At 37.2% G+C, this 20,675-nt stretch overlaps 1 protein-coding gene across 1 annotated transcript in view; it reads right to left on the minus strand.

Annotated features, from left to right (window-relative positions):
• Positions 1–20,472, minus strand: part of casz1 (castor zinc finger 1) — a 100,032-nt gene extending 79,560 nt beyond the window's left edge. Inside the window, exon 1 of the mRNA XM_063016013.1 lies at positions 20,424–20,472. Coding sequence (XP_062872083.1) covers positions 20,424–20,472 — 49 coding nt within the window. The remainder of the gene's footprint in view (positions 1–20,423) is intronic.
• Between the last annotated feature and the right edge of the window lie 203 nt (positions 20,473–20,675).

Here is a 20,675-nt window from a genome sequence, read left to right on the forward strand (position 1 = left end):
AATTTCCCAGAGCCTCTTTGTTTGGGGGGTTCAGGACTCTGGGAGAGTTTCAAATGATTTTAGCCGTGATTTAATTCAGCTTGTTAAAGAGTGATGTCAGCACAATAGCAGCCGAGCTTCTAAATCCAGCACATTCACCCAAAACGCCGGCATGAGATAATCATGGGTGACGTCTGTGAAAACACTTATTATATTTGCCCATCGCCTGGCTGAAGCTGCTCAAACTCATCAGTGTTATTCACTGATTTTAGTCTGGGAACGGAAAAAAAGATTATTGGTACTTTTACACAAAAAGCAATGTTGATCCAATGGAATGGTTTTAAAGGGACAAAGAAAAAAGAAAAAAACACACAGTGCTAGTGGGAGGACGAACCAGTTCTTAAACAGACTGATAATAAAGATATATAGTTGTATACATTTACAGCAAAATAAAATTAACAAAAGATTTATTATTTAGGGTTAAAAAAAACTTTAATTAAAAAATTATTATTATTATTATTATTATTATTAATAACATTATTATTATTATTATTATTATTATTATTATTATTATTACTATTATTATTATTATTACATGTTCTGCCAATATCAAAAGTAAGAAAACAGTTCAGCATTGTATGATAAGAAAGGTTGCAGGTTCAACCCCCACCATTGCCAGGTTGCCACTGTTGGGCCCTTGAGCAAGACCCTCAACCCTCTATTGCTTAAATTGTAAACTGTCACATTACTGTAAGTAGCTTTGGATTAAAGTGTCTGCTAAATGCCAAAAATGTAAATATAATATTGCTGGTAAATATTATTGACGATGTTTACCATTTCTAAAGATTCAGCTAGATATCATACACTGGGAAATCAAGAGATCCAAGGCAACATTTCTCTCTTTTTGGCCCTTTAAAATATCTTTTTAAGGTCGACTCATTATCGGATGAGATCTTTTTACACATCAGTGCTTTTTTCTTTTTACAGGATGCAAATTCTTGCGTTCAGCTGTACATGAGCATATATGTGCAGAACGTGTGTTTGTTGGCTGCCAAATGAAAGAAGTCTGACAATAGCCAGAGTTGTAAACAACTTTTATTAGTAACAAGTGGCAGGAGCTATTTTTACCCGACAGGAACGGTGAATCTGGGGTGTGTGAGCTTTACCAAAGTCCCATAAAAGGCTTGGAGCTGACAACTCAGCACTGGCGATAAGAAAAGGATCAACCTGAGCCTTTCTCATAGCTTAATTTATTTTAAATCCCAGCTGTATTTACACACTGCTGACTGGCTGTCAGTGTCCTTTACAGCGGGAGAAACAATGCTGCTTAATGGGTGTCCTGACACCTCAGCAAACTCACACTTCTGCACAGACGGAGCAGCACTAACTTTCAATAAGAATTATTAACCGCTCGTGTGCTGTGTCCACTTTTTTTAGCATCTGTCAATACGCTAATCATAATGACCAATGCATCAAAGGGATGTGCACACCAAAGTATGCTGATGCACCAAAAGGAGAGTAGTTCTGCACCAGCAGAGCACAACGGTGGCCTGAAGGCAGTTTGGCAGGTCTCATACACGACATTCCCATTTATGGTATTTATCAGAAGCCACTTATTACTGTGAGCAATTGAGGGATAAGGGCCGTGCTTAGGGGCCAACTGTGAAAACCTGTGATATGGTTTAAACCAGAAGCCACTTGTCCAGTACTTGATTACTAGTCCAGCATCTTAACTGTTGACCTACCACTGCCAACCAAACAAGTGATTTTATTAGAATACAGCATATCAGCTCAAGTCAAGTCAATTCCAATATCATTAGACATTGTCTCAAAGCAAATTTACAGAATCCAGGACCGACAGACCAAAAAGCTGTTGAGCAAGCTGAGGGTGACAAGAAGCAGACAAAAACTTCCTTTAAATCACAGGATGAACCCTTGAGAGGAACCAGACTCAGCAGGGATCTTCATCCTCCTTGGGTGGCCTGAAGACCTCTCATCTAAAAAGTGGTTGTAATAAAAGTGGTTGTAATAAAAGTGGTTGTTTTTGGGGGGTGTGGGGGTAAGTTTATTAATATTTTACCAACCTAAACTATATGTTTTCAGATTGTTTTAATGAAGTATAAAAGAAAAGCCAATAGCTTGAAAGCATCCTTGGTTGCATCCCAATCCCCAGTGTATCTAATACAGGACAAATGAGCACACTGGTATTCATGTAGTTCCTATAAATTGTCCTAATATGTCATATATGATTTCACCTGTGATGTGGAGAAGTAAAATCTGACCACAAACACGTGCCTACGACAAACCAGCACCCCACATCGGTGTGTTTTCTGACAGACAGCATTGCAGAGTAAAGCACTCTGGGTTTATAATGTGGAGTACTCGTGTTGGATCTGATGAAGAGGTGAAGCCCTAATCCTCTGCGGCCCCACAGGAGGCGGTTTGTGTTTATCAGCGCTAAGGAAGACGCCTTGAGCTGAAGGAGGGGGGGTATGAGTGGGCCATTCCCGACTGACAGGATCTCTTCATGGACATGCCAGCACTTTAACCTGGCTAGTTATTAAAATGTTTAACATGCCAATGTTAGCACTTTTGCCTTGATTAATAAAACAGCACCCCACAGCGCCGTGTCCAGGCTTTATTCTTTCCAGAATTTCCTGTTCGGTGTGTCCTGATTTATAGGCAAATAATGGGGAAGTACTAATCTAAAACTGTACTGGTATCATATACATGTATAACAAAACATGCGACAATGTTAATCCAGACTATAGTCTATACTAAATTCAAGCCCTTACAAAGCAATAGCCTGTTGGGACTGGAAGTCCAAAAGAGCATAATCTGTCCTATTATTCCTATAAGTCCTCCAATCTATCCAAAAGACACTAGCCAGTCATAAGCATCTGCTACCTCATATATACAGACATGACATTTCATTCAGTGTCTACATGAGCTGAAGTTCGAAAAGAGTCGGTGGCAACCTAAGCATGTCTAAGAGGAATCACTCAGTAACCCTTACCCTTCATCTCTGGCATTTTGGTTGCCTATAATTTACTGGGCTTGATCATGGTGAGGTCATATTGGTCAGTGGTGGTCAGTATTATTATTGGCTGGTATTAAGAGCTGTAATTTTTTTGTATTTTATTCAAATAATGTGAGGTATGCATTTTTAACTGGAACTATTTGTTTTAAGGATGTACAATTCATCTTTGTGTTAATAACAAAGCAGAAAGCCATCAGCCTTTAGTTTATGCCATGAATAAATGATGAATGTCTGTGTTTCTTAAATTTAGCTTGTTGCTTTTCTCTACTTTAAGCAAATAATAGGACCTTACTATTAATACTAAGTAAAGTTTTATGCCTATTTATTTATGGCCTATTTTATCTAACATATTTTCCAATTAATTTATTGTTTTAGTGCTTTACACATTTATAACTGCTTAAATAACGTGGTGGCCTACAGCCACCACTCAGGAATCTGTATAAAAAAGGCTTCAAAACATTCATCACAACCAATTCTAATATTTTTATTCAATATCCAACATGCAAACCTCAATATGAACCTTTTAGATTTACTAAAGCTATACAATACGTTTCTACTGATTAAAACCAGACAGTTTGAGTATTCTCAGCGCTCTGCCTAATTGTGCGCGGTGTTAAACCAGACGACAAAATTCGCTGGTAGAGAAAACAGGATGATGAGGAGCAACAGTGGTGCGATGGAGGGGGGAGACTTAAAGGACGTGATTTATCTGAGCTTGATTGCATGTTAATCGAGGTTACGTGTATTAAGTGGAATCTAATTGGAACAGACACTGGCAGCCTGACAGATCGACATGATGCAGATGGATCGGGAGAGCGAGAGAGCGAGCGAGAAGAAGACAGGAAGAGAACGGGAGTAAACAGTTGATGATGCACCTCAGAGGTGTATTTCTGCACCAAACACACCCAAAGATTGCATTATTCTGAGTCTACAATTAATCTCTGGGTGGATTCCGAAACATTCCTGTACAATAACAGAAATAACACGGTTGGTACGTTGACAAGCCTGAGTAGAAAACAACCCTAACAAGTAAGTGAGGCTGGGTGCGTGGCAGGTGTACAACACGTCCCCAGTTGTTACAAGCATTCAAACTGTAAAAGAAGTGGAAAAAGAAATCCTCTTTCATAAAAAGCTCCCATTTGGTGAGGTCCAGCTGCCTGAAGACATGTTACCTCATGAGCCAGCAGGACATGTGCTGCCTTCTATCTTCTATCTATCAGACAACTGGTGTGAAGGCCCTTCCTCTAAATCTGAACCCCTCACCCTGTCGGAAAAAAAGACAAGAGTCACACCTGTTGTGCAAAACAACTGCTCTTTGAGAGCTTATGCAAATGTTTAACAAATTACGACCCCTGAAAGCAAAGGCTGGGTATTTTTTTGTAAGCTTTAGGTAAACTGATGCACCTTTTTCCCAAACTGCACTGTAACATCACAGCCGGTACGACGCAGGCTCACGAATGTCATCGGCTGTCATCTTCTATCACAACAGTGTCCAGCAGCAGCTCTGAGTTAGTCACTGAGTCACCGTGCCCATTCATGTTCCTTTATTTGATATCAACTACTATTATTTTTAAGCCCTGGTAACTTTTATATTATGTGTCTAGGAATCAAGATTCATTACTGATTTGAGATGGAGGTGATTTATGAAAGAGTTAATATAAGAGTTAATAAAAAACACATTATTACACAACAACCACACAAAGTCCATCAATCACAGAGTTATTATGCTAAAGGACTATTTATTTCTTTTATAACACACATTTACTAAGTCAGTGTACTGTAGTGTACATCTCCATTGAACACTGTCTGATGCTATACTGTTTATGTCGCTGTTGTATAAATATTCCATGTTTATACATAGTATACATTTTTATAATTTAATTACATGTATATATGTGCACACCTGCACAAAGAGAAATTCCTTCTACATCTGGTACTTATCGAATAATAAAGATTCTGATTCTGATTCTAAGGCTTCAGTGGCGCAGTGATAAAGTATGTATCCACAACCTCTGAGATCTGGTCATCCAGGGTCCGAATCTCAGTGGTGCTACTGGCCAGTAGGGAGTGGGGTGGCCAAAACAGCCTAGCCTTTAGAAGGTCACTTGTCTGTGCACTCTCAGTGCCGGTCCCAAGCCCTCTATCTATCTATATTAGTTAAATTATATATTATTATATATACAACCCTATTAAAATAGGGTTGTTTATTACTGTAAAAATTAATACATTTGGTGTCTCAAAGTTGCCAATTTTAGGATTTTAGAACAGCACACTTAAAAATGTATTTCTGCAATCCACTAAATGACTTTTTTATTGTTGTTACTACAATGAAAATTTTTATCCCAAGTGACCTTTAACACTTTTAAACTTTTTACATTTAAACCTAAATCAACTTTTTATTTTCCATAGGATGCAAAAATAAAAATGGTAGAATAAAAAATAATGCTTGGTGATAAATATTCCATATAAATAAATATAAATCTAACAACAAGCCCGAGGTCAATAATGATTTTAGAAAGTTTTAAAGGGTTTCATTTAAAAATAATAATAATAATTTAAAAAAAAAATCAATTTGCCAAAAATAATTGAGGTCAAAGACCTGAGGTGTCCTCTTCATGCCTTATGGCTGGTTCTATTAATTAATTCATTAATTATTTACATAATTATTCAATTACTTGATGTTGGAATTTTATTGATTATTATTCAAACTGACAGGTTTGTGCTTTGTTTCCTGCCTATTAGGATTTATTATTTTTATAAATTGTAAATACTTTTAAGATACAGAGATGTAACAAAAGCATGACATCAGCCGACACTTAACAGTTATTAATATACTAAAAGAAGAAGCCACATCGTCAGTCTGACCCTGTAATAACTACTCTTCATAGATGCACCGCTCTGAGAAGCATCTAGAAAAACAGAAATGAAAAGTATTAATGTGTGGAGGAGGGGGTGAATATAAATGTCCACAGGCATCATTTGTAGAGAGAATAGAAGTCGAAATCACACTCGTCAACTCAGAATACCCAAACCATTCCCGACACCATCCCGCCACCGCGCTGAGACAGGGGAGTTCCTTCAGTCAGACGCTGATCTGATCTACACTGACTGTTGCACTAATGACATTAATAAGGACAAAATTACTATTTTGAAACCATGAATTTTCAGTCTCTGAGTCTCTTACCTCCTCCTCCACTGAGGTGGGACCGTGCCCTGAAATGCCAACTAAACTGCCCATATTTAGATGCAACATTTAAGAGAGTAATTATTATTATAATCTATATATTGGAACACAGCCAGAATAGTGAATCTTCATTTTACTGAAATTTTTTTCTGAGCTCTTTTAAAATGCTGCCAGATGCTGTAAAAGTAATTATATTTGTGACTAAAATGGCTATTATTAAATATATCACAGAGAATATAAAACTCTGCTAATATTTACCTGTAATAAATGTGAGCTCACATAGCTTAGTATTATTTAGCTAACCAGCCTGCTATCAGACCTGGTACAAAGTACATGAAGCCATTTCCTCATTATTCACAGATATTCATATTTATGGTATTTTTATGTATTTTAAAAGAGAAAAACATGCCATAAGGTAAGAACCAACATGGCTTTTGCACTCACACATCTATATGTTCGATATTCAAACCCAAATGAGTGTAATGTGTCAGGAGGAGTGGGGCGGTCATGCTCAGCTGGCCTCCCAGCTCAAACGTTGAGAGAGATGACACAATGTGATCAAGGACATGAATTGCTCATTGATTTTTAGCGCCAGCTTAACTATCCATTCCGATTGATTTTAGCCTGGCCGGAGGTGCGAGCCGTGGCGATTTTAATGCATCTTCTATATAAGCAGTCATCACAGAAACACACGACCGGGCGAGAGACGGGAAAACCAGTCAAATCGCTGCTAACACATGGACAGAACGATATTTTTTTACATTTCTGTTTAAATAGAAGTAAAACAAAGTCAGGCCAGGGGAGGTGGTAGATCAGTGGTTAAGGTAATGGACTAGTAATCAGATGGTTGCTGGTTTAAGCACCTCTGCTGCCAAGTTACTGTTGGACCCCTGAGCAAAGTCTCAATTGCTTAAGTTGTATTTAGACCAAATAAACCAACATTAGCAATTAAAGTAGCCTAAATCAGGCTGGTGGAAAATACCACTGGCATGGCAAATAACATCCCAGTATCACTGCAGCAAATTAATGAGTCAAAATAAAAACCAAATCAGTCAACATACACACAGCCTTGCTTACCAGAAGTGAATCAGATTTTCACATAGGGTGTAAACACACACACATACAGTATACAGCTTATACTTATATGATCTTATATGATCCTAAAACAGAATAAATAATTATCTTATTATCAATAAAACAGATACAACTAAATCTCTTACTCTTATACATGTTGGAAAATTAATGATAGAAATAACTGCTGTTATTAACTATGCATTAGCATTAATACACTTCACACAAACTGACCAGTGACCAACATATAAGCACATTCAGCTTCTCCCTGCCTTACAGACCTAGCAAACATAATGCAAGGGTTGCCATGTCACAAATGAATGATAACAACACATGAATGATATTTTTTTTATGTAAATCAAATGCATTTGTGCAACTTTAGTCTACAATTTCATGTATTTAGTTTTTTTTCCCTTTCATTTTTGCTACTATGCAGCTTTAAGGTTGATCTGAATGGCAATGGCATCTAAAAACAGTTTTATTTATATTTGTATGAGACTGTAAACTAAAGCAGCTTCACTATTATTGAAACATTTCCATTTATTCAGTAATCATGGAAAGGCTAATGAATTTAATACTGCTCTTCATGAGACAATGACCGTCCTCTGTTTAAAGTATATTAAAAAACACAGTGCTGCGAAAATGTAAAGTCTATGGACTAAAGTTTATCAGGTTTAAAATTATTCTTAAGCTCCCCTGTTTGCAACATGTTGTCATGATTCTAGTTGTTTCTAACAAACTAATCACATATTATTTATGTCTCAATCTGTCTTTATTGACGTGTCTAACACGAATTTCGCTTTTTTAATGTATTAAACATGAGTTTTTAAAGACGTAATGAAGGTAAAACGTTAATGTGATCATTACTGTTTTTAAGGAGAACTGACAATAAATGTTAGTTACTGGTTCAGATCCAAATAGCTCATTATTTAAAGCTTTGATTAAAAATGTTGATATCTGTATGTTGAGATGGCATTTATATGACTTACTTTAACCTTACTGACTGTATATATAAAATATGGAATGTGATACACTGTACAGCCAAAAGTATTTGGACACTTGTTGGACATCCGATTTTTAAAACAACTGTTGTCATGCTGGAACAGGAAAGGGCCTTCCCTAAACTTATACTGCAAAGCATGTAATTCTCTTTATATAACTGATTTATTACCCATGTTAGCATTTTATGTGGCTGTAACACATAAATTCAGTAATTAGACAGGGTGTCCCAATACTTTTCTCCTTACAGTGTATATACTGTACATATATAAGTACAAATCTACTGTAAATCTATAGATTCAATCCAGAAGCTTCATCAAATCAAACAAGATGTGAATAATTACTGAATAATCTTTTTAATGTACCTTTGCTCCATCAGCATCAGTCAGCAGTGTTTGCATGAATTATTAATAAATCCCGGCTTCAGTGAAATAAGAGATAATGTCAGAAATGTGATCCAATACACGGCCTAAATGTCATCTGTCACACAGAAGCACTCTACAACGATATACAGTATATACAGTATATATATATATACATATATATATATATATATATATATATATATACTGTATATATACTGTATATAAATATATATAATCATAATCCTATTTCTGTAATCTCTGTATGCTGAATGGTTCTTTCTTTATTAGCAGGGGTTTAAATGGGCATTTAGTGAGAGACAGATTTCTCTCTATCATCAATGAGAACCAAATAAAACCCACTTTACCTCAAAATGCACATCTCTTCATAATTAATGTTTTACAAGTGCTGCTGTATTCTTTTTCAGAAATAAAGCCCCGATCAAAGCAAGCAGGTTCAGATTACGCACCTAATTGAAATCCCACATTTCAGAGCCAACGTCTTTTTTTTCTCCCTGTTCCCTCAGCGCAGACAATGAAGCCTGCGTGTATGGAGTCGGCCAATGACATCAGATCATCAAAGTAATATGTCTTTTCTTTTCACTGTATTTTTAACTAAGCCTTCATGAGACGGCTTAATAAAGCCGTAAATGCAGGGGGAGGCTGTGTGTGTGTGTGTGTGTGTGTGTTACAGTAAGCTAGCAGTAGAAGAGTGTATTCTCTATAATAGATTAGTCCACATACTTACTGTGATGGAAAATCTCATTTCTGCTCATCCACACATCTAACAATGTAAATCACTCATCACTCATCAATTTTACTGTTATAAATGTCACAATCACCCTAAACAATGTGTAAGAAAGTTATTTTAATGGCACAAGACACTAGCCATTGCTTAATGTTAAAACTGAATATGATTTTACATCCATTTTTTATTTCATGTTCTGCTTTATTTTGGTCAGGGACGTGGGGGAGCAAGGTGGAAGTACCCTTATGGGGTGCTAATCCAGTCGCAGGCCAACAATAACTCCTACATTAACTTACTCACAACCAATTTACCCTCTGCCTTTAAAAATAAATATATAAATAAATAAAACTTGACAAATTGTTAAAGGAAACCAACATGGAAACAAGAAAGAACATGCAAAACTAAAAAGAGTGACCAGAAGCAAGGATCAAACCTAGGTCCGATGTTTGATCCCCACATCTGTGTACTGTTTGTATAAAGTCTTGAATGGTACCCTAGGTGAACATCTGTAAGTATATGTGTGTCCATCACCCAATGCTATACAGGCACCTTATCCTGCATGTGTTCGTGCTTTGTGCCCAGTGTTGAGTATTGGAAGTACTGGTACGTATGTGTACACAGCCTCCCCCTGCGTGTCTATATCATAAATGCTTAGCAGAAGAATACAGTGAAAATAAAAGACATGTTAGTTTGATTACATAAATATATATAGTTTTATATACATTGTCTATTTTATGTTTGTTTTTGTTTGTATATATTTCTTTACATGCATATATGGATATGCATATATGGTTGCACCACCTGACACTGAACTTCAATTAAATTGTATTTTGATGCCCTGAAAATGTGCCCACATAAAGATGTTTTGTGAACTCATGTGATAAAGGTCATGTCACTTACATGTTATGACTTCTATACGTTTATCATTTTTCGGTTGGGGAGAACAGGTGTGTAGGTGTGTGTACGTGTGGTGTATTGTTCACATGCTGAATACACGAAATGTGACAATGTATATTCACTAAACAAACAAATTAGGTATTATGGCTGATTTAAGCTTAGCACGACTGATTTACGCATCATCCAGTCACGTCCACACTCTGTACATTCTGTACATTCATTTTTTTTATAACACATTAACCACATGACTTTTTTCCCCACATTTATGAGTCTGTTGTGTAAAATACATGCAGAACAGGAGCAGCAGAAAAAGAGCAGCACGTCATGGAAAAACGAATGACATATTAAGGTATAAAAAAGTCATCCTTCTCTCATATTTACCTAAACTAACTCACTTTCTGCACTATTGTTTTATGGGTTTGTTGTTCTAGCGTGAGGTATTATAACTTACTGGAGCATTCTTTTCCCAAGGTCAGCTGCTGGCGTGACACACACCTTATTTGCTTATGGGGCTTTTCAGGTCAGTTCTATTATATTTACATCAAATAATTTTTGATAAGGGATGTAAAAGGCCTATAAACCGCCACCATAAATGGGAGAGCTGTAACTGACAAAAAATGAGGACAAAAGATCAACTCAGTTTTTTTTTCCTGTAATCTGGCACTCTGACAGGTCGATATTTTTTCATTTTTGTACCTGATGGTACCTGGGCAGGGCCGCCTCGCCTGAACCCGGGACACCAGCTCCTGTTCCTGTGCTGCTATAATCACTTAACAAAGACTCGGGCATTTGCACAAATTAAAACATCAATAATGCACAAGTGCTTTTCATGCTTTTCTGCCATAGATGCTCACTCCAGCAGCAGGGTAGGGACAAATAAATAAATAAATAAAAATATTTAAAAAATGCTTATCTCTAACTGTTGAAAAGACTCTCTCTGTTTAACTATCTTAGTTGAAAATTAAGAAGATCACCGGCTTGATTTTAAAGAACGTGAGAAAGTACTTCAGCACAAACAGACAACACCCTTGAGTGTGTACTTCCATGAAGAAGATCCCTATGGCACACACGCCATTTTTGATTAGTGGTCTCGCTTTAATATAGAGTCGCTGTCTGATAGGCATGGTCAAGCCACTTATTTGGAAGAGCAAGAGCAACTAAACCATTCTGTTCAAGGTAGCATTTTATATATGGCCAAAAGAAATAAAAAACAGGCGAGGAAGGCTGGGAGCATGACTTCTTGGAAAGACAGATGATAGTTAGACATGAAGTGATGACATTACACAAACTGAGGTCCATACACACAATTTCCAAGTGTACATTCATTCCATATGGTGTTTCACTGGGACCCAGTGCTACAGTGGAGGCTACATACACACTACTTAACCCATTCCACTCACATGTATCATAAAACCAGTTGCAGAAATGGAATTAGTTGTCTAACTTTACACTCAGAGGGTCACATTGAGGATGATTTGTGAACACAGTGACACCAGGTTTCTAAATGTATTAAAAATGGATTCCAAACGTATTCTGCTCACATAGAGTATAACCTCTTACTATGTCAGGAAATCACCTACAAATAACCAAATATAAAAATACATCAGCCACTCTAAGCTACACTGCAAGTTTCACCAGTACACAAACACATGCGGCTGAGTCTCCAATCACATTCTAGTGGCCTTACCAGTGTGTTAGTCAAGTAGTATGTGAATTGAGACACGGCAGTGAATTTAACAGGTACCGTTAGCCCATCAAGCTGATTCTACAGGCATATTTGTGAGTTTCTTCCAGGTACTTTAGTTTTCTCCAAGATCTCAAAAACATGCCAACAGGTCAGCTCTTTACCCTACACTTTATAATGTGTAAGTGAATGTAGGATGCATAGGGGTGGATTGGCGCCCAGTCCAAATTTCCAGCACAAGTTTAATGTGTTTCTCAAATAGACTCCAAATCCATCACAACACGTACTGACGACTATTGAATGTTAATATATGCATTTATTTTTTATTTTTGCCACTTATATTGAAACAAACCAACATGAACCATCAGCCACCACATGCACACCACCACCACCACTCAGACTTCCACCTTGGATGGTTTTAGGTCTGTGAAAAATCTTATATATATTATATATAAAGTAATTATGTATAGACTGAAAATTCCCACGTCTGTCATGATTGTAATGTCTGCTAATGTACTGCTGAGTTTACATACGCTTCTAAGTGTCATGTGTCGTTTGCTTTTATTTTGTCGTTATGTCGTTTTGTTCTTCACTTTGGCGAGGAAACCACAGTTTAAGGTTTTATGTACTAATTCATCTACTGTGAGTCCTGAAATTGTTGGAAATGGCTCTTTCTGAGATCTCAAAAGAAATTCTACAGAGCGTTTTCTACAATAAACTATAAAGGAATAAGAAGGTCATGTGACAAAGTCAAACAAGAGAATTTATCAATTTATACAGTCCTGATGTGCATATCTACCAGCATTAAACATACAAATGATGTTAAAACTGAATTTCAATGTTTATTTAACTAAATGTAAAAGGATTCTGACTGGACATAGTCGTGCAGGTATGTAGACAGCAGGTAACCCAATCAGCAAAGTAACTTGTATAAGAATTTGCATCTCCATTTCCTTAACAGATTACGCCCAGTTCACTTTCTCTTTCTGCCACCAGCGCGCTTGTTAGCAAACTGTTAACTCAGGCGCGCGGCACACAAATTGTGCTCGGCCGAGCGAATTTGTTTTGCAAGGCTGACCTGTTTAATCATCTCATTTTCTTTTTGCGGACGTTTATTCATCCGGTTTCCACGGTGACGGCGAACATTAAGGGGCTACAGTAATAAGGCTTGAGAGTCAAACAGGTAATAAAAAAATTAACGCCATTCTCGGGCGGGCGAGGCCCGGCTCTGAAATGAAGCAGGGGAGAGGGGCTGTGCTCTTCCCGAACAATTAAGGGATGTGCTGCTTATTTCTCTCTGTAGAGCAGCTGCGGATTGGGATTGGCTCGTACGGGACGCTCGGCTCGGCAGGGAGGGGAATTGGTTAAAAGTCATTCTGCTTCCTTATTTATCAGAAGGATTGCAGTGTGATTACTTATCAGGACCATCAAAAGTGCCAGAATTATACAGTAATTCTTAAACATTTCTGGCCTCCTCCCTGTCCTTGTCTTTGATAAGATTAGTTGCAGAAATACGCAGTCGTGTTGTGTAACTTTATAGAATATAATATCAGTTTTACACTCATCATCTGGACTTGTTTTTTTCTGTAATCATATCTCAAAGATCACAAGGTGCTGGAATTGGAAACGACTTTTATTGGAAACTCCCAAGAAAGTTTTAACCTCATGGTGCTCTTTTTATCTTTCTCTTTTTATTATTTATTATTAACTCTTTCTCTTTCAGTCCAGTAAGACCAGCGCCCTTCTGAAGCAAATGTTGAACACAACTTACAGCCAAATATAGAAAATCCCTGCACAAGAAAAGGACAGGTGCTCTAAGCCCACAGAAAATGACCAACTGACACAAGCTAAACATGGTGTTAAAGCAAAATAAGTGAAATAAACAAATCATTAAGCATTTTAAGCTCACTACAGACCAAATTTCTCTAAATACATTGTTTAACCCGGCTGAAAATGAAACAGCCAGTTTCATTGTACTTGTATAGAGCGGCATTTGTCGTGGAAAATATCTAAATCACGTCGGGACACAAGGCTGGCTTTAGCGGCCTCGGATGCCCTTTAATTCATTACTCACTGTGTATGAATAGATAGAAATAAAATGCACAAATAATACCTCACATGCCTGGTGTCAGGTTGCTTGTTTGACATTGTGTTTGACTCATTTCACAAGCTGTCTGCTCGCCGGGTATGGAAAAAGCGGTGAGAGCCTTAAAACGTTACTTTCAAACCTAAAGCTTTTTTTTTTTTTTTTGTTTAACCCAAGTTGAAAACAATGGTGACAGAGGGCATGTCATTGTGATGAGAGCAAACAGAACCTGATTACATTGGGACCAGTTTGGGAGATTTGCTGTAAAAAGCTAAGCTTTGATAAGAAGACCAGTATGACACCTTAAAAAAAGACACCTTAAAAAATCTTGATGGGTGGAAAAAACACAACTCTCCAACATGACGACCAACTGTTCTGTTAACAGCCTTTTAACAGGTGCAAACCCAAGAACACTGTAATGCTCTCAAGTTACAGAGTTAAAAAAATGTACTCAAACAGCAAACTCCCGAAACCCCCCCCCCCCCCCCCCCCCCACCAGCTCGTCCCCCACCCTCAGCGCCACGACACTGTGTCGGCCCGTGACAGAACAGAACAGCTGGCCTTCAGATTTATCATGTACAGACAGTAATTATTGCTGCTGCTGCCTGCTACTGACCCAAGTGAATAGAATGTCACAGGAAAAAACACACAGAACGTGGGGACCCGTGTCAGGGGAGCGTTCAGACGCCGGCGCCCCTGTTTGCAGTCAATTACCAGAGCGGACAGGATATCGGTCCGGTGGTGCTTCAGTGCAAACACTCTCTCAGGATGAAGGTGACAGGGAACACACAGCCCTGCGCTGCTTTTTCTTATCAATAGAGGGAAAAAAAGGGCTCGGAAAAGGGAAAAAAAAAGGAAGCCAGTCTGGGTGGCAAGTGTCCTTAAATGATCTATTAGCTGAGTGACGGGCAACAATTGAAGACTGACAAATTTTTAACGCTGACTGATGGCATGTGTGCGCAGCACCAGCCGTACAGCTTGAGGAGCAGGACCACCCAGTGCAATTTAACGCCGGGCCTCGGGACGTCCCACTCCGACCCCGGCCCTCGGGGCACAGATAAGGAGCCGAGGACCGCCGGCGTACAGATAAACTATCAGTCTATTAGCTGAGTCAATCACTGCTTTAACTGCTCTCACTTAGCTGTTAAAGTCTAGCGCTGCCTCAGATAATGGTTCTGCACACACATAGCTCTCCATTTAAAAATAAAAATAAACCTTTTTATGCTTCTAAGCTTGTTTTGGTAATATATTTATTCTTGTCTGTGTGAGATTCCATCTAATGAAATAAACTTTATAATACAGCAGTAAGTGAACATTTTAGTCAAAAATAAAATCATTAAGGTTTAGGACAGTTAGATTAGATAGATAGATAGATAGATAGATAGATAGATAGATAGATAGATAGATAGATAGATAGATAGATAGATAGATAGATAGATAGATAGATAGATAGATAGATAGATAGATAGATAGATAGATAGATAGATAGATAGATAGATAGATAGATAGATAGATAGATAGATTACAATTCATTACATTACATTAAAGAAATAAGAAAATAAAGTCGATCAGAAGAGTTAAACCCTCTTCAGTTGGAGTTTAATGCTTGTTTGTTAGATCTTGACTGGTTCTACAGGTCTCGTGTAATTAACGAGTTACAGGTGTCTATAAAAATGAAAATTTTTGACTGGCACAGACGTCACAAACAAGGTAGTCAAATGCAAAACTAAATAATCACACATACGAGACCAGGCATTCATATCTAATGGTCTACATCTGGTACGAAAGACAAAAATCTACAGTAAATTTAGGCATGGACTAAAGGTGTATCATTATTTTATCTAAGCTGGTGAAGGAGCCCTGACACAAGTGAACATACATAGTAAATCTACTGAACAATCTCAGTAAAATGTATTTTTCATGATTTCTGTTTAATCTCCTCTTTAAATTTTCCTTTAAACCAGACATAATCCCCTCCTCACTTTGTCAGAAGCACCAGCCCCAGATGTTCAGAACATCTGAAGACGAGGAGCGCAGGACGTCCCTTTGTACCAACAACTGTACAATTCCTTCCGGCAACCTGCCCACCGGCTCACTCCCACCTTAAACCCCCCCTGCCACATTTAAAAGGATTAGACGCCACATTTTGTGCCGGCTTAATCTTCCTTTCAGACGGCCTAATAAGTGTGCGTCGATAAGCCGAGCATGCAAATTTCATTCTAGCCCAGCCGAGCCTCGTGCTTTCAGACAAACGGACTGAGGTTATTTTACACCGTGCTAATTGCTCCTCCGTATTCCTCTTTTCTCTCTTATACGCCGTATCAGCGCAGACAGATTATTCTTCTCTCCCACTTTGCATGAAATTAGAATTTCATGTGGAAGATCATAAACGTAAAATAGAGCCGTTCCACCCAGGAAGAGCTGCTCTACAGACAGACGCTGCTCGCTGCAGAACAGCACTTTACCCTGAAGTGATGGAAGGAGGGACTTTCAGGTCCTGGTTCAGGTTAAAGCTAGAAAAGGAAACCTTCTAAATTTTAAGGGTTATTTTTTATGCTTTCTAATAATAAAAAGAGATGCAAAAATAAAGCAGAAGCTGACCGAGCAGAATCTGAAATGAGATTTAATTCCATACATTTGATTTTAGAGGAAAGGATATAAAGTTCAAACTGGTATAAAAGTACAGTACTGCCTTTCCACACAAAAACAATAATAATAATAATAATAATAATAATAATAATAATAATAATAATAATAATAAGCGTTTAAAACAGTAATAACGTGTAATAATAAATAATATGAACAGACAGTGTGTACTGTGTATTATACTATGATCCAGTGGTGTATTAATAATTAATTAGCTAGTTATAAATAAAAACTAAAATAAATAAAATTATTTTTTGTCTCCATTTATATATATATATATTTAACGTTATTAGTGGCTACAAGCGTACCCCGTTCAGGACTAATTTTCCTTTGGGAACCATAGAGTGTATTAAATTGTACTGTGTGTTTTGTAGTGTACTAATGTGCAGTACCACTCAGTGCTGTTCAACAACATCAGCTTTTGTTTACAATTCAGTCGAGTTTCACATTTTTAGTGCGTCTTTAAAGTTATTTAGGTTATTAAGTTAAAATATTCTAGTTGCATATATTTATTACTGAAGGCAGATTGAAAGTTGTGGAGCTTTGTGGAAGGAGTGTGTAAAAACACACAGCACATATTCTAAATGAATCAAAATGCAAACATGGAAAACTGAAATAGAAATTGGTGGAAATTAAATGATAAAAAATTGTAAGATCACCAGATACAATAGAATAAATAAGTAATCACATGCAGCCTGCAAGAAAATATTATGTATTATTTTAAAGCTTATAACGGAAAGTAAGTATATATTTTAATGTCTTTTATCTGATTTGTCATTTAGACCCCACAAATCTAAATTAAATATTTAAAGCTTTCCAGAAAGTTAACAGCTCGTAAAACAGAAGATCTGAAAATGTCCTGGTGTTAAAGCCTAAAATTACACACAGCAGCTTTAAACTGAGATTTATCAAAAATAAAAAAAATAAATTGCTTACAATGTGCATGTAAAGCATCAAGAGCTGAAAGATGAATCTATAAAGTGAATAAGTTGCAGTTTGATAGTTTGATAAATCCAGAACATGCTCAAAATAAAAAAAGTTTAAACAGATTTGCATCACTGAAAATAAATCAGATTATTTTATTTAATTAGAATAAATGACTTTTAATAATTTTGAGTTTGTATTCGATATAATAACTAGTTGTAGTAAACTCCTCTGGCTCTGAAGCTATGACGTGTATGATTGGAGTACTTTCTCATGCAGTATTAATGACCCATTACTGAGTATTGGTGACAGGAATGCTTTGAGCTTTTAATTAGGACCGGCTGCCTGCATGAGCGGCCGGGAGAGGATCGGACGAATGAAAGGAAAGAGGAGACGGAGGGGAACTGGTTCTCGCTGTCCATCTCCTGCCTTGCTCAAAACCAGCAACACTCAGTCTCAGAGTTTCTCTCCCACTCTTTACGAGCGTGTGGTTCTGTGGACCGTGCTGGTAAACAGCTCATGATAGAGGTCGAGGTATTAGGAACGCTAAGTTAATTATGATGTTAGGGAAGCTGCAGCTGATCAGCTGGCACATGGAGCGGCTCAGGAAAGAGCCAGCTGTCCGGCTACCCACCGCTCCTTCTCTATTACTGCTGTTCATAATCAAGCTAATATGTAAAGATGTCACAGCTTTTTAAAACGGAACCACCTGATGCTTTAGAAACGTCCTATAAGGGTTCTTTCTGATTATGCAAATCAAATAAAAATGCTACAAATCAATAGATCATTTAATGACATATTTATTATGTATATTTTCAGTAGAATTTTCATTATCAGGGTAAAAATGTTTAGCTGTAACGCCAGCCCAAAAAACAAACACAGATTAAAAGGAGCCAGTGATATTTATCTTTATATGATAAAGCCCTGACTCATTACACTCTCCTACTAATTATTAATAAGATTTTAGCACGTTATAGTCCTGATGTTTTTTATTCCAACTCTGTCCTGCTTAATGCTCCAAAAATACTCCGAATAAAAAAAGCTAAAACAATAAGGCTTCCTGTGCTGAATTAATATCTAATGTCAGTTAATCTGCAGTACACATAATTAGCATTAGCATAGCCCGGCCCCATCGTAAAAATTTCAGCTCATTTAATTAAAAAATGTAAATGTACTGTCATCCCAAGGCCAGCAATTTAGGACAGCACCAGGCGTTTTATTGCCAGAGACATGAAGTTGATCCGGTTACTAAACTCTGATGAAGGTTACTGAGCAGCACAGACCTCGGCCTGCGCCGGGCTTTTTCCAGCTCGGGATGAACTGAACGCGCTCTCAGACTAAATGTAGAGAATAAAAGCTTCTGTATTCAATAAGAGTCGTAAAAGAAGTGCAGAACTGGAAGGGGAAGATCTGAAAACCGAGGGTGTGTTGGTCGTGGGATCTACTCACTGTATTTATGAACGTTAAGTAGTGGAGAAGCTACCAGGAAATGATAATAATAAAAAACATACAAAAATAAGGGAGTAGGTATGTCAGGGGTGGTGTAGATTATAAATAAACAATTCAACTCTGAATTTAGGAATTCGACTTTGTTTGGAATGTTTTTTTCCTTCTTTTTTTAATGGTTTGTTAAAAAAATGTAAATAAAAAGCATGAGAATTAAAAAAATATATCTCTAAAAAGGTTGCAGTGTCTGCTGGTCATTTTAATACCTTAATAAAAATGTGTAAAACAGACTGTCCAAGCAAAAAACTGGTTATTAATTTAATAAAACAATTTAAGTCTTATACTTTTGAATTTGTCTGCAATTTTAGATAAATAAAAAAGCATCAAATTTGCATAAAACTCAACAAAAAAAGCACCTAAGCAGAAATAAACAGGTTGTACGAATAAACAAAACAAAGTTGAACTGTCTAATATTTTGAATAGATATAAAACCACACATGCACGTCACACATGCGCATCCGTCCGTACAATTAAATGACTGATCATGACACATGCAGAATAAAATGTTTTGACTTTGCCACGTTCATTTCTTTCTATATCAGGATCTCAGCTGGGTTATCAGCCAAAAAGCTGACATGGTTCTTCATTTTTCATTTACAAGAAGAAGAAAAAACTTCCTAAAGCAACTTTAAAAGTTCTAAAAGCACTTTTTAGAAGAAGTGATCAAACATGGTGAGTGAGCTGGGATCAGTTTCACATGCTCCGATCCCTAAAATATCCCTAAACAGGAGACGTGGGGTAAAGACGGGGATATCAGTTGTTCTGTGCGTCGTTACATGTGTCAAAACAAAGCCGGCGCAGCAGTTTGTTTGTTCAGTAGCCCTGGAAACAAACCCTTAGGCCACGCCGAGTAGTTCAAATACCTGTGTGAATTAACTCTATCCTGCGTCTCTATAAGCAAAGATTAATATCCACCAGTCATATGGGACAGAGAGTCCAGGATTAAAAGATACAGAAGGGAGAAGAGAGATGTAGGTGCGTAGAAATAACCCTGACGTGCATCATACAGTAACAGTCCACAGTAATTAAATGTACTTCCAGGTTTAAAATGAAAGTATGTAAGCAGGGTTGTGTATGTACAGTATGGGCTGTAAATATGAAACCAGCCAGACAAAGCTGAGATAAAAGTCATCTTACTGAATAAACCTCAAGGCTGTCAGTCTTAATAATAAGTCTTAAAATCATAAATAATAAATAATAAACAAAAAGATATAGAGTATTAAAACTCCACTTTAAAAACATTTAATAAAGTGGCACCTTTGACATTAAAAAGGAGATAAAATAGAAAAGCACTTACCATATTCAGCAGAGTCGAAGTTAAATCCTCCCAAGCATGTAACTTTCATAATACTACAAAACTCAGTGTGTAACTCATCAGAGATTAAAAGTGGTGGAACTGGAACTGGAATAAACAGCAATAAAGAGGTTTTTTCTCTCAATCATGCACTAAACTCCTTGACATGTAATCTGTCAATAGTTGATAATGCCGGCTGGCACGAGTGAACTTGATTGGCAGCTCGGTGTGGCCCCTCCTTCTCCTTGAGCTCTA

Source organism: Trichomycterus rosablanca, chromosome 19 (assembly GCF_030014385.1).
Source record: "Trichomycterus rosablanca isolate fTriRos1 chromosome 19, fTriRos1.hap1, whole genome shotgun sequence".
Lineage (NCBI taxonomy): Eukaryota > Metazoa > Chordata > Actinopteri > Siluriformes > Trichomycteridae > Trichomycterus > Trichomycterus rosablanca.